The 13,423-nt window shown below is 49.5% G+C and overlaps 1 protein-coding gene across 2 annotated transcripts in view; it reads left to right on the top strand.

The window, feature by feature from the left end:
* The first annotated feature begins 1,262 nt into the window (after window positions 1-1,262).
* Window positions 1,263-13,423, top strand: part of SHMT1 (serine hydroxymethyltransferase 1) — a 25,190-nt gene continuing 13,029 nt past the window's right edge. Inside the window, exons 1-3 of one of the 2 annotated variants that reach the window (XM_032322955.1) lie at window positions 1,263-1,358; window positions 9,803-9,917; window positions 11,691-11,836. In XM_032322955.1, coding sequence (XP_032178846.1) covers window positions 9,825-9,917; window positions 11,691-11,836 — 239 coding nt within the window. In that variant the 5' untranslated portion in view covers window positions 1,263-1,358; window positions 9,803-9,824. Of the gene's footprint in view, window positions 1,478-9,802; window positions 9,918-11,690; window positions 11,837-13,423 lie in introns of both variants that reach the window. The other variant, XM_032322954.1, reaches the window with a different exon arrangement.

Here is a 13,423-nt window from a genome sequence, read left to right as displayed (position 1 = left end):
CTTAGCTTCTTCTCCAGCCTTTGGCATTGGCATGACCTTTTAATTTTAGCCATTCTGATTGCTATGGAATGAATTGTGTCATCCTCCCCGCCCTCTCCCCCCCACCTTAGGCCCTTATGTTGGAAGCCTAACCTCCAACTGGACTGTATTTGGAGATCTGGGTCTTTAGGAGGTAATTAAGGTTAAGAGAAGGCACAAGGGAGGGGCCTTGATCTGATAGGATTAGTGTCCCTATAAAACCAGACACCAGAGATGTTGTGCTTTCTCAACTTGTGCGTGAGCGCACACATATGGCAAAGGAAGGCCATGTGAGGGGACATAGTGAGAAGGTAGCCCTATACAATTCAAGAAGAGAGCCCTTACCAGAAACTGAATTTGCTGGGTGGTCAGCTGCAGTGGGGGAAAGAAATGGTTGAACTCTGAATATAGCCTGGGCAATGAGGAATGTACAGCCAAGGAGGCGGAAGTGATGTCAGTGGGTGGTAAATTAACAAGAGCAAACACCAGGGCTAAGGGGGAATCTGGCTAAATTAATCAGGCCAGGGTACTCTGACATCACTAAGAATGGTGGAGGACAGGGAATCCAGATATGGAAGGTTAGCAGTGAAGGGGGGGCGTTCTGGTTAAACTGACTTAGCTGAATTCTTCCTAAAATTGGACACAGAAGCCCAGAAGCCTTAGTTGCAAAAGAGTGTGCTCTCAGGAGGGTGTGACTAGAATTCGGCCAATGAGAGAATCTTTGACAGCTCCTTTCCCTATACTGTGCAGCCCCATGGTTTTTATTATTCTTAAAAATGGCTAATGCTTGTTGAAACCTTATGTCAGGTACAATGTTAAGGGTTTCAGATATGTCTATTAATCCTCCTGGGAGACCTGTCAGGCGGATGAAATTATGTCCAACTCGAAGTTAAGAAATATGAAACTCCCGTAAAATGATTGGTCTAGGACTTCATACGTAGTAATAGGATCAGAGTTCGAACCCACGTTTGTCCTATTTAAATGATCACTGCGCTAAACTGCAAATAGGACAATGCAAATGTCAAATATAATTCCGCGGCCTACCCAGATCCACTGGGACAGGCCCTCTGCGGACACCCTGGAAACCCCTGCCCCCAGGCCGAAAGCAGGACCAAGAAAGCAACTGCCCTGTGCAACCTCGCGCAGGCCGGGCGGGGAGGGGCAGCCCCGTCCGGGAAGCCCCGCCCACCGCTCCACTGCGACCAGTAGCGCCAGCGCCTGGGGGGCGGGGCTGCCGCTCTGATTGGGCACCTCCGGGGGCGGGACCGGGCGGCGAGCGCCCGGCACCGAGTGGTGCGCGAACCCCGGGCGCGCCAAGTTCTGGATTCCGGACTCGCGGGGTAGGTGTCACGTGGTGGGCACCTAGTCGAGCGCAGGCCGGTGGGTCTCGGACTCTGGCCGCGGCGGCAGCAGCGTGGGGCCTCAGGGTCGCTGGGCTGGTGTGCGGGACCCTGTTCCGGTAGGTGGGCAGCTTCGGGTGCCAGGACCTTGGTGTCCCCGACGCTCTCCGGGTCTGCGCTCTCTTTGTGCGCCTTGCCGCCCAGCTTCCCCCGCAGCACTGAGAAGCCGGAAAAGGTGTGGGGCGGGAGGGCGGCGAGGCCGGATGCCCGGTGCCTGGTCACGGGTCGGTGCGGTAGGGGTGGTGGGCTCAGCCTTTGACACAGATGCGGAGGCTTACAGCTGATCAGATAGCCGCTCCCCACTGAGCCCTTTTCTCGCAGAGCATTTTCAGTTCAAGCGCGCCCTTCACGGGGCTACAGAATGCCCTCAACCGAGCTGCAGGTGGAGTGCTATCACGTAGCCCATTTTACAGATGAGGAAGGTGAGGCTCGACGAGAGGACCCGATTTAGGCGCGACCCTGCAGAGAGCAAAATGGCAGAGCCCGGAATCCAACGGAAGCTCTCCAAGCGTGCGCGCTCTTGCCTTGCATATATGGTCGCGCTGCTTTTGGGAGTGCGAACAACTTCCTGCGGGGGAGCAGCTGCGCCTGTTGTCTGCAATCTGTAACACACACCACCCCCCTCCCCGTGCTAGGAGACAAACGTTGCACTGTGGGGTTCTTGGCCCTGTGCCCTGTGCTTCCAGGTCCTGGAAGTCAAGTGACCCTTGATCTGCTGAGGCCAGCACACCACATGTGTCTTTAGTCAAGCAGCTGCCAGACTGGAAACGCCAGTTCAGGTTCTTAGGGAATCCTATTTTAAATTTCTTACTTGAGGGAACACGCCCTGGAGGTGGGAAGTCTGTGCTTTATTTTATTTTTTTTTTTTTAAGATTTTATTTAGTTATTTGACAGAGAGAGAGATCACAAGTAGACAGAGAGGCAGGCAGAGAGAGAGAGAGGGAAGCAGCCTCCCTGCTGAGCAGAGAGCCCGATGCGGGACTCGATCCCAGGACCCTGAGATCATGACCTGAGCCGAAGGCAGCGGCTTAACCCACTGAGCCACCCAGGCGCCCCCTTTTTTTTTTTTTTTTTTTTTTTTTTTTTTTTAAGAAAGTCTGTGCTTTAATTCAGCAGGGTCACAGGAACGGGCTTTGGAACTAATCGTAAACCGGAGTTAAGATTCTGACTACATTGTAGGACCTTAGACCACTTGAGGCTCTGACTCAGTTTCCTCCTCTGTAAATCGGGCAACACAAAATCTGCGCATGGGACACACAGGTGGCATTCAGCAGGGTCGTTCCCTCAGGAGATTTCTGGCTGGTTCTACTTGTGTGACAAAGGCCCAGGGAAGATTGGGGGCCGTGGGGAGGCTGATGACCTTGGCAAGTAAATTCACTTTCCAGGCCTCTTTCCGTGGGGTTGAGGCGAATATCATGCCACGCGTGAGTGACAATTTCCCCAACAGAAATATCCAGCACTATAATGATAGTCACGGCTGCAGTGGGCTGTGTCCTCCCTGTGGTGCTCAGCCCAGATGCCTGAATGGTAACAAAGATGGCTGTAAGGTCCCTCCGTTTCTTTTGTAGTAGCTGATAGTTGGGTACTTACTGTGTGCCTTGTGTGTCTGGCGCTGTTTTGAGTGCTCATGTATGTCCAGTGTCTTTTAACTCTCCCTGACCACTCTGAACAGTCTTTACTCCCGGGTTTTACATGAGGAGACTGAGAAACAGGTGTCAGTAACTGGGGGGTTGCACGTTAGGAAGTGGAGAGTGGGATTTGAACCCGTCAGGCTGGCTTTAGGAGTTTCCTGGGGTGTGGTCTTCACTGTTGGGACATGGGAGGATTGGAGGGGTCCAGCTGGAGAGGTGTCCCCCACCTGCTTTTTGGCACAGGGAGCCTTGATCTACCCCGGTTGTGTTTCTCTAGTTGTTAGTTTCAGATTTCACAGATGGCTTAAGATATGGCTTAAGACCAAGATTTCTAGAACACAGTTTGAAACTTGTGAAATATGCATGGTCAAAGGGAAGAATCTATTCTCCCATCCTGGCTCTCACTGCTTCTGAGTATCATCTCTTGTGTCTCTGCTTTGTTCCCCAAGCTTCAGCCACATGGGCCTGATTTCTGGCCCTCAGCAAGTCAAACTTCTAACCATTTTAGGGCCTTTGTGCTAAAGGTGATAAAGGTGAGGGATGATTTAGGAAGATAAGGTATGTTTGCTCTTACCCTAGATCTCAGAAGCTTGGATCTTTCCCAATTCAGATCTTAGCTCAGACACCTTTCATGGCCTGGCCTCTAAAGAAGCCCTCCCCCCATTTACTGGCCTCATGGCAGTCACCACCACCTTAGATTATCTTGTATATATTTTTTTAAAGATTTTATTTATTTATTTGACAGAGAGAGAGGTCACAAGTAGGCAGAGAGACAGGCAGAGAGAGGGGGAAGCAGGCTCCCTGCTGAGCAGAGAGCCCTATGCAGGGCTCCATCCTAGGATCCTGAGATCATGACCTCAACCGAAGGCAGAGGCTTAACCCTCTGAGCCACCCAGGCACCCTATTTTGTATATTTGTTGTTTACTTTTTTATTAGTCCTCACCTCACAAAAGCAAGGCCTCTGTCTTTCTGACCCACTTATTCTTAGTTCCTTCCTCAGTGCCTGGGACATAGGAGTTGCTCAGTAAATATGTGTTGCAGGAATGAATGAAGTCACTGTAGGCTAATACTAGTAGTAGAGTGGATCTTTTAACTATCAAAAGCTTGTTTTGAATGAAATATAGAATTATCGTATGGTCTAGCAACTCCTCTTTGGGTCTATACGCAGAAGGATTGAAAGCAGGGGCTTGGTATCTGTTCAAGTTCGTGGTTGCATCATTGACAGTGACCAAAAGGTGGAAGCAGCCTAATGTCAATAATGGAAAAATGTCTAAAGAAAGTAGTGTGTGGTGTCTGCAGACAGTGGGATATTATCCTGACTTAAAAGGGAGGGAGATGGCATATGCTACCACATGGATGAACCTGAAGACCTCACTCTGCATGAAATAAGCCAGACACAAAAGCGTGCCTGTTGTGTGATTCCATTTACATGGTCAAATTCATAGCAAGTAGGAGAGGTTACCACCAGCTTGGAGAGAAGGGAATGGAGAGGTGTTTAATAGGTGCCCAGAATTGCGGTTTGCGGCGAGGTGAAAGTTGGGGGACAGGTGGTGGTGATGGTTTAATGCCACTGAATTGCACCTAAAAATGGTCAAAATGGCAGAGAATGACAAATGCTATAGTGAGTACACTTATAAGTGGGATTTAAGAAACAAAACGAACAAGCAAAGAAAAAAAAATTAAATACAGAATAAACTGGTCGTTGCCAGAGGGGATGTGAATGGGTGAAATAGGAAAAAAATTAAATATGATTTTTAATTTAAAAATGGTTAAAATGGTAAATGGTATGTGTCTTTTATCAGAGTTCTAAAACAAATGAGGACAAAGTTCAAGGTATGTTATTTTTCAGCCAGACTCCAAATCTCAAGAGAAGATGTGAAGTATTTCTTGCCTAAATATATTAGCTTTTTGGATGCTTTTCCCTCTGCTTTTTAATAGGTACACAGGGTGAGGATCTCTTTCTTGTTTCATCAGCCCGCAGGTTATCAGTAAATCTGGTCAAGTTGACCCATAAATTAGCTATTTACATCCCAGGTCTTGGTCCTTCTTACTGGAATTCAGATCGCCCCAGGACAGAGTAGGTCTAATTGACTTAGTAGACAATAGATTTTATCTGTAGTAGGTATAATCGACTTAACAGAATCTTGACCTCTGTTGTGTTTTTTTGTTTTGTTTTAAGATTTCCTTTATTTATTTGAGACAGAACAAGCAGAGGGAGAGAGAGAAGCTGGCTTCCCCTGAGCAGGGAGCCGGATGCGGAGTTGGATCCGGATCATGGCCGGAGGCGAAGGCAGACCTGTAACCAACTGTAACAAACACTCAGGTGCCCTGAACTCTCTGGATAAAGAATGAAAACTTCACGATTGGGGCGCCTGGGTGGCTGAGAGGGTTAAGCCTCTGCCTTTGGCTCAGGTCATGATTTCAGGGTCCTGGGATTGAGCCTCGAGCCTCCAGCCCTGCATCGCATCGGGCTCTCTACTCAGCAGGGAGCCTGCTCCCCCACCCCCTGCCCCCTCTGCCTGCCTCTCTGCCTACTTGTGATCTCTGTTAAATAAATAAATAAATAAAATATTATAAAAAAATTTTTTTTCACAATTAAACCAAAAGGTTCATCTGGACTCAAGAAAGGGATGTGTTTGGGGTGCCTGGGAGACTCCCGCTTTGAGCTCCCTGCTCTGCAGTAGCTAGCTTCTGCCTCCACCCTGCCTGAAATAAAGAAATACAATCTAAAAACAAAAACAAAAAAATAGAGTATGGGCTTAAGAAGGGTGTGGACTAAGTATTGGTAGAAAACTCCTCCCCCTAGGTGGGGGGGGGGCGGGTCATGTCCCTGCCTGCTGCTCTCCCCCAGGGTTTCAGAGGTAACTGACTCAGAATTAGCATCTCCCCTAAGAAAAAGATTTGCAGCCAGAGCTATAGTTTGAGTGTTCTGCCCAAGGGAAGCCAGTGAGCGGGGAGTTGCACGTGGGGACTTTGTTCCTTGTCCTGAGCAGGGTGCCAGGGATTGCCTTTCCCAGAATGACTAGATCTGACCTGCCTTGGAGGAGGGCTCCAAGTGGACTTTAGTTATCTGGCGTTTGAGCAATATCTTCTCTGTGTTGCTTGTCACCTTTCTTATGCCCGAGTTTTTGTGTCCGAGAGACCAAGGAGCCAAGCACCGATGCAATCACAAGAGGGTTTATTTGACAAGCTTAAGCCTGGGCCCAAGTATACCCGACAGAGCGGAGTAGGGACTTGGACCCCGAGCCAGATTATAGTCAGAGTTTTTAGAAGCAGAGTAGGGGTGGACTCGGCGGTGGGTGAGGACAAAGTGGGTGTTCAGAAGGGCTATCAGGGTCAAGAAGACTGTCAGGATATTGAAGGCCTGGCTACTATCAAGCCGAGGCCGTTTTTCCCTTTAACGAGGCACTAGCATGAAGACAATTGGGAGTTTCCTGGTGGAATGTCACATTCTTGCTATCAAGCGTACTTGTTAGTGAGATTTTAGTTTAGAAGAAATTTAACTTTATTTACTTTTCCTTCTACCTCAGCCTCCTTCAGTTTTGTTTATGGAGGGGAGGGTGACATTAGGGCTTAAGGAACTGAATAATTTGTCTCTGGAAATTGGGCTATTGAAAAGATAGCTTCTTTGTTGTAAATCTCAAGGACATTTGTAAACCAAGGAAGACTCCTGTCCCGCAAGATTATGATCTCTGCAAGTCAACCATTTGTTGTTCTTTTAGGGCAGCTAGGGGTGGCCGAGGAATGTCACACATACTACCAAGGGGAGGGGAGCGGGTGGAGAGGGGGTGCAAGGTGCCAGCCTCCGCTTTGCCAAGATGGCTGTACTTATGTCAGGGCTAGATTCGAGGTGGGTACAATCTTGTTTTTCTTGGCCTCCACAACCTTCAAATCCTCTTTGAGTAATCCATATTTAGAAGAAACTTGGTCTTCGAGATTCTAGAACCAGAATGCCTGTTTTGGCTCTTGTGCTTTTTTTTGGGGCGGGGGGGGGGGGTGTTACCACCTGTGGAGGGCATGTGTGTGGGCAGATGCAGAGAGCCTTGGGTTGTCCTGGCCATCCTTGAGTGCAGGGATCATCACAGAGAACGGAGAAAAACAGTGGCAGAGTGCCAAAACCATTTTCCCCATCTCTCCCCCTAGGACAGCAGCGTGGCACGTGGCGGGTCACTTCCCAGGCTGCCTGCCTGCCCTTGGCAAGTTAGACCAGATATTGCTGCAGAAGCATGTGTTACAATGAAGCCGAAGTGCTTGCAGATGGGGCTTGTTCCTAACCCTCTGTGCTCGACTTAAAATCATGGCTGCTTTGAAAGCCCCAGTGAGGAATTTCCCAGTTAATAATTACTGGTAGTTCCTTCTTGCGAGCTCTAGGGAGGTTAAGGGGGATGGATCACTGTGACTTGGGACTTTTGGGCTGTTTTATTTAGTGGGTGTGTTTGTCTAGCAAGTGAGAGTGTGCATGTGGGCTTGCATAGGGAAAGTTACTTCTGCGGCTGCTTCTCAGCAATTCTGGGACACTGGCTGGGGGGGGGTGTCCCACAGTTCAGTTCTGGTACTAGTTGGAGTTAACGTGGACCCCACAGATTAAGGGCTCAGTCCCACAAGACAGCCCCCCATTTCAGACACCAACCACAAGTAGGTGGTCTCCCCATTACCTGCAGCTTCTGTAGGACTTGGCTACAAATTGGAGGTTCCCACGAGCCCCCTCCCTTCCTTGGATTTAGTCATTGCTAAGACAGCCGTAGAACTCGGGGAAACATTTGCTTACTTTTACCAGTTCATCATATAGTAAAAAAACAGCATAAAGGAAGGATACAGATAAACAACCAGATAAAGACATACTTAGGTGAGGGGTGGGACAGTCCCACGTGTGACAGCTTCTGTCCCCCTGGAGTTGGGGTGCGCCACCCTCTGGGTACAGGGAAGCCCCCCAGACCCCATGCTTCGGGGATTCTTAGGGAGGCTTCCTCCCCTACACTAGGTTACTCATTAACTCCGTTTCTAAGACCTCTCCCCTCTCTGGAGATTGAGGAGTCTGACTGGAAAATTCCAAGCTTCTGATCCTGGCTCGGTCTCTGTGGACCCTCCAGGAGCCCACCCAGAGTCAGCTAAGTAGAACAAAAGGCACTCTTATCACCCAGGAAATCGCAAGGGGTTTAGGAGGAGAGACCGATGTATATTTCTTACTAATTTACAGTACTCTTGGGCGATGGACTCTTGCCTCCTGATTGGCTCTTTCTCAGCCTAGATATTCTCTGGGTTTGTCTCCTCCATTAGGGCCCCCCCCCCGACCCGGCTGTCCACAGTGATCCTGCTCATGCCAGTACCCCTTTCTCGTCCCCTATGCCGCTCTCCTCGTTTTAGCTCACTGTGTTAAGTCACCTGTTGGGCTCGCTGCCAGGCAGGGCTCCTGCCTGTTTTGGTCACCACTGTGTGCCCAGTAACAACCCTGTGACTGCCTCCAGGAAGGTTCTCAGTAAGTAGCCAGCGAATGAGTGTCCTGAAATGACAGCTGATGGAAAAAGCCCTGAAAAGCTGCCAACTATTGGTTAAAGGAAGTTGATTCCTGTTAATATTTAAACGTTCACACCGGTAGGTGTGCCACTGCCCACAAATTGTCGTCCTCTGCAGAAACCTAGGGTACAGAAGCTTGCATTTTCCTCTCAGCTCTTTTAACAGGATGACATTTTCTTTTCTTTGTTTTTTAAGATTTTATTTATTTATTTGACACAGAGAGAGCACAAGTAGGCAGAACGGCAGGCAGAGGGAGAGGGAGAAGCAGGCTCTCCATGGAGCAGGGAGCCGGATGCGGGGCTCCATCCCAGGATGATGGGATCATGACCTGAGCCAAAGGCACCCATGGGATGCCATTTTCTGATGAAAAAGACAGACGTGTCAATCTGAGCTGTGGTTTTTACCGGAAGGTGTCTGTTTAAGCAACAGTGTGTGCCTTCACTCATAGCTCCTACAGTAAGAAGTCTGGGGGGCACTCAGAATGTGTGTTTGGGGGTTTTGAGCCCATCCTTCATGGCTGAGCTGCTGTGCAGGCCTGGGGCTGAGAGATTTTTTCTTTTCTGAGTCTCATTTTCATTACTTGAAAAATGGCGGGGGGGGGGGGGTGGGCGCCTGCGTGGCTCAGTGGGTTAAAGCCTCTCCCTTCGGCTCAGGTCATGATCTTGGGGTCCTTGGATCAAGCCCCGCCAGCGGGCTCTCTGCTTGGCAGGGAGCCTGCTTCCTCCTCTCTCTCTGCCTGCCTCTCTGCCTACTTGTGATCTCTGTCAAATTAATAAATAAAATCTTAAAAAAAAAAGAAAGAAAAAAAAAATGGGAAGAATAACACTGAAATCAGCAATTTGTTTATTCAGCCATTTGGCAAATATATATGGCCAGGCTGGCATTTTGTGTGGGATTTTATAAAAAGAGTAACACTGAGTTCTTGCCTTCAAGAACTGGTTTAGGTGGGGAGCTTCCCCATAACCAGGAAAGGTAGAGTTGGGAAGAGGGGTACCGGGCTCTCTAGGCTGGGGCAGGCCTCAGAGGGGGGGCGAGGAGTTCTCACTACTAACGGGATCCCCCGCTGACCTCCACACTTTGAGAAGGAACCAGAAGTTCCATGCAGTGGTTGTGCAATAGAAGGCCATCCTGTTGACAGGACGTGTGAGGGAAAGGCCATAAAATGCGTCAGTCCTTCAGCAACTCGGGAGAACCAGCAGCTTTAATTAAATTTAATGCTGGGAGTGTTTCCATTTTCAGGCAACTTTGAACCAGCGCGACGATGGCAGAAGTCAACGGGACTCACAAGGATGCTGACCTGTGGTCCTCGCATAATAAAATGCTGGCGCAGCCCCTGAAAGACAGCGACACTGAGGTGAGGCGCCAGGAGTCTTACTTAGGTCTGCTGGTCTACTCCTAAGTAAACCCCACTGAGGACAGCCTTGCGGGTAGTGTAAGAATGCTGTGTGTAGGGGCCGTGGCTGACAAAGTGGCCAAAAGTCCCCTGTGGGAGGACGCCTAGGAGGCTCAGCGGGTTAAGTGTACCCTTCTTGATTTCGGCTCAGGTCATGATCTCAGGGTCGTGGGATGGAGCCCTGCGTCTGGCTCTGCGCCAAACATGGAGTGTGCTTCGAATTCTGTCTTCTCCCTCTGCTCCTTGCCCTGGTCGCTCACACACACTCTCTAAAATAAATAAGAATTTAAAAATCTTTAAAAGGCTGCTGTGGGGAATAGGCATATTTCTGGGTTTCCACAGAGGGCAGAGCACTGTTCTGGCTATTCCGGAGGAAAGGGCCATTGGAGGGGCCACTGACATCTGACCCATTCCTTCCAGTTCAGATATCTAGACACTGAGAAGCATCTTTTAATTTGTGTGGTTGGTTTTTGGTTTTGTTTTGTTTTAAAGATTTTATTTATTTATTTGATGGACAGAGATCACAAGTAGGCAGAGGCAGGGAGAGAGAGAGAGGAGGAAGCAGGCTCCCCGCTGAGCAGCGAGCCTGATGGCGGGGCTCGATCCCAGTATCCTTGGATCATGACCTGAGCCAAAGGCAAGGCTTTACCTCACTGAGCCACCCAGGCACTCCTTATTCATGTGTTTTTATAACAGCTTTAGAGGTGAGAGATCATTCGCTTAGCATGTAAGTCACCCACTTAAAGTGCGTATGTTGGTGGTTTTCATATGTTCACAACCAACTTTATTTATTTATTTAAAGATTTTGTTTGTTTGTTTATTTATTTATTTATTTATTTATTTGCGAGAACACAAGCAGGAGGAGAGGGAGAAGCGAAGCAGATGCCCTACTGAGCAGGGAGCCCGACGGAGGACTCGATCCCAGGACCCTGAGATCATGACCTTGAGCTGAAGGCAGAGGCTCAACCCACTGAGCCACCCAGGCGCCTCTGCAGTCAATTTTAGAACATTTTTATCCCCCCGCAAAGAGAAACCAAAACCCATAAGCAGTACTGTACTGCCCCCCGCCGCCCAAACTCCCCAACCCACAGCCACTGCTGGCCTACTTTCTGCCTCTGGGGGTTTACCAAAGCTACTTTTATCTTAAGGATGAAGAACAAGGAATAAACTTCAGGGAGGGAGAAACCTGGTGAAATGTAGGGATGAAAATAACAAGAGGGTGCAAAATGAAAAATTCAGTGGGATGCTTATTTGAAGGAGCATTTTCTCTTCAGTCATTTTGTTTCCCTTAATTCATTGTCTTCTGTGAATTCCTCCCTGAGTGCTAACATCCAAGGAAGATTTCATCTCTTCTCTAAGTGCTGTGGGAGTCTTCTCAGCTGGGTTGTTTGGGTTTCGGTTGGCTTCTGTAGGCAAAATATGAATCTGTCCTAGTGTCCCATCTCTTTACTAGGTTATGGCTTTTAAAAAAAATTTATTTATTTATTTATTTATTTGACAGATCACAAGTAGACAGAGAGGCAGGCAGGGGGAAGAGGGAAGCAGGCTCCCCACTGAGCCGAGAGCCTGATGCGGGGCTCCATCCCAGGACCCTGAGATCATGACCTTGAGCTGAAGGCAGAGGCTTAACCCACTGAGCCACCCAGGTGCCCCCGGTTATGGCTTGGATCAGAGCAAAACGCTAACCTGAATCAGCCAGACATTCACCACTCACCTTCCCTTTTCTCTCATCAGGTTTACGACATCATCAAGAAAGAGAGTAACCGGCAAAGGGTCGGGCTGGAGCTGATCGCCTCAGAGAATTTCGCCAGCCGGGCAGTTTTGGAGGCCCTAGGCTCTTGCTTAAATAACAAGTACTCTGAGGGGTACCCAGGCCAGAGGTATGTGAGTACCATCACAGGCCTGCTTCTGACACAGTGATGGGAACTACTGAGTCAGTCTCAAGTCTACAAAACAAGGGGATTCCTGTTCTGCTCCTGCCGTAACTCATTTGCAATTCCCAGCACGTGGCAGCGCCCGTGTTCTTGGAGCAGCTGTCCTCGTTGTCTTTAGCAGTCCCTTTGTGGGGCTTTCTAGAATAACAGGCCAGTCCCTAAGGAGTCTGGAGCTGCTGGGCCATTGTTGAGGCTCTAGAGAAAGGTCAGGGCTGTGAGGGGTGTCATGGAAGGTGGCTGTGGCTCTGTGAGTTACGGAGTTTCTGTCAGGGGTGACCCGGAAGCAACACCGGACTCCATCATGGCTGTGTTAGAAATGTTGGATTTGGTCAGTTCCTTCCCCCTGGGAACCACAAGAAGTTCTAGTCATTTTTGGTTTTTTACAGTCATCAGCAAAGATGGCGATCACAGAATCTGATGTATGGTTTTTGCAGATTTGCATATCTGTGTCCCAAAGCCCACGGGAAAAGAAGGGTCCCCCTCAGCCCACTGCCTGCCGCTCAACACCGAGATGCCCCTGAAGCTCTCGGGAGAAGGGCCGAGGTTGAAGACACAGTCTTTTTCCTGCCCTAAATAACTACCTTCTCCTCTGTGCCTTGGAGGGTTCCCCTGGTGTTTTCACAACCAGTAGCTCATGGGATCTCGTGAGAGCCCCAAGCAGGGGCTGTTTTCCACGTGGTACAGATGAGGAGGCCGAGACTCACTGACATTCAGTGACTTCTTTCCAGAGTTTTGTGAGTTATTCTGGTGAAATGAATGAGCCTGAGAGGAGGTTGTGGGGACCCCCAGATTTGTGGCCAAGGGGGACAGTGGTTTGGGTCGCCTGGGGGGCTCAGGACTTGTGGCTGGTGGGTGAAGTGTGGATGGACTCGTGAACGTGAGTCCTTAGCCTGGGGCATTGGCGCTAATTCTAACCCTAACCTGACTGACCCCATCTCATCATTTCATTGAAAATGCTTCTGTCTTTGTTGGCAATCGGAGAGATGACAGTGGCCTTCAAATGGAGAGTGAAAGTCAGTGCTGTGGTCTAGGCATCAGGCTGAGCGTGACCACAGTCATGTTCGTGTATCCTGCAGCCTGACTGCAAAGTCAGCCCTCTCACCCCCTTTCCAGATAAGGATCGGACTTGGCAGGTGAAGGAGGCAGCTCCAAGTCCTGCGGTAAAGAGCAGAAGCAGGATTGCACGGTCTTTCCAGAGCTCCCTGCTACCTCTGCAGGGATCTGGGGCAAGGCAGGCAGGGGCACTGGGGTCTCATCGTGACCATGAATCCCCATCCTGTGTTTGCTTCCCTGGGAAATGGCTAATTGCTAAGTCCCCTGGCAGCCCTGACCTTCCTGAAAGTCCATCACCCTTCCCCAGTCATGGGTGGCTCTACTTCAAGCTCGGAGGATACCACATCTTTCTTTGGTGACAAAGCAGAGAATGTAACGCTGGAAGGGACCTTCCAGATCCCTCCATGAAGCCCCTCCCAGTTCCCACACTCTGTTGTGGCTGCATTATTCACAATAGCAAGAGCTGGGAGTGGCCCACAA

The sequence above is a fragment of the Mustela erminea genome, chromosome 18 (assembly GCF_009829155.1).
Source record: "Mustela erminea isolate mMusErm1 chromosome 18, mMusErm1.Pri, whole genome shotgun sequence".
NCBI lineage: Eukaryota > Metazoa > Chordata > Mammalia > Carnivora > Mustelidae > Mustela > Mustela erminea.
This window is presented reverse-complemented; position numbering and strand designations above follow the sequence as displayed.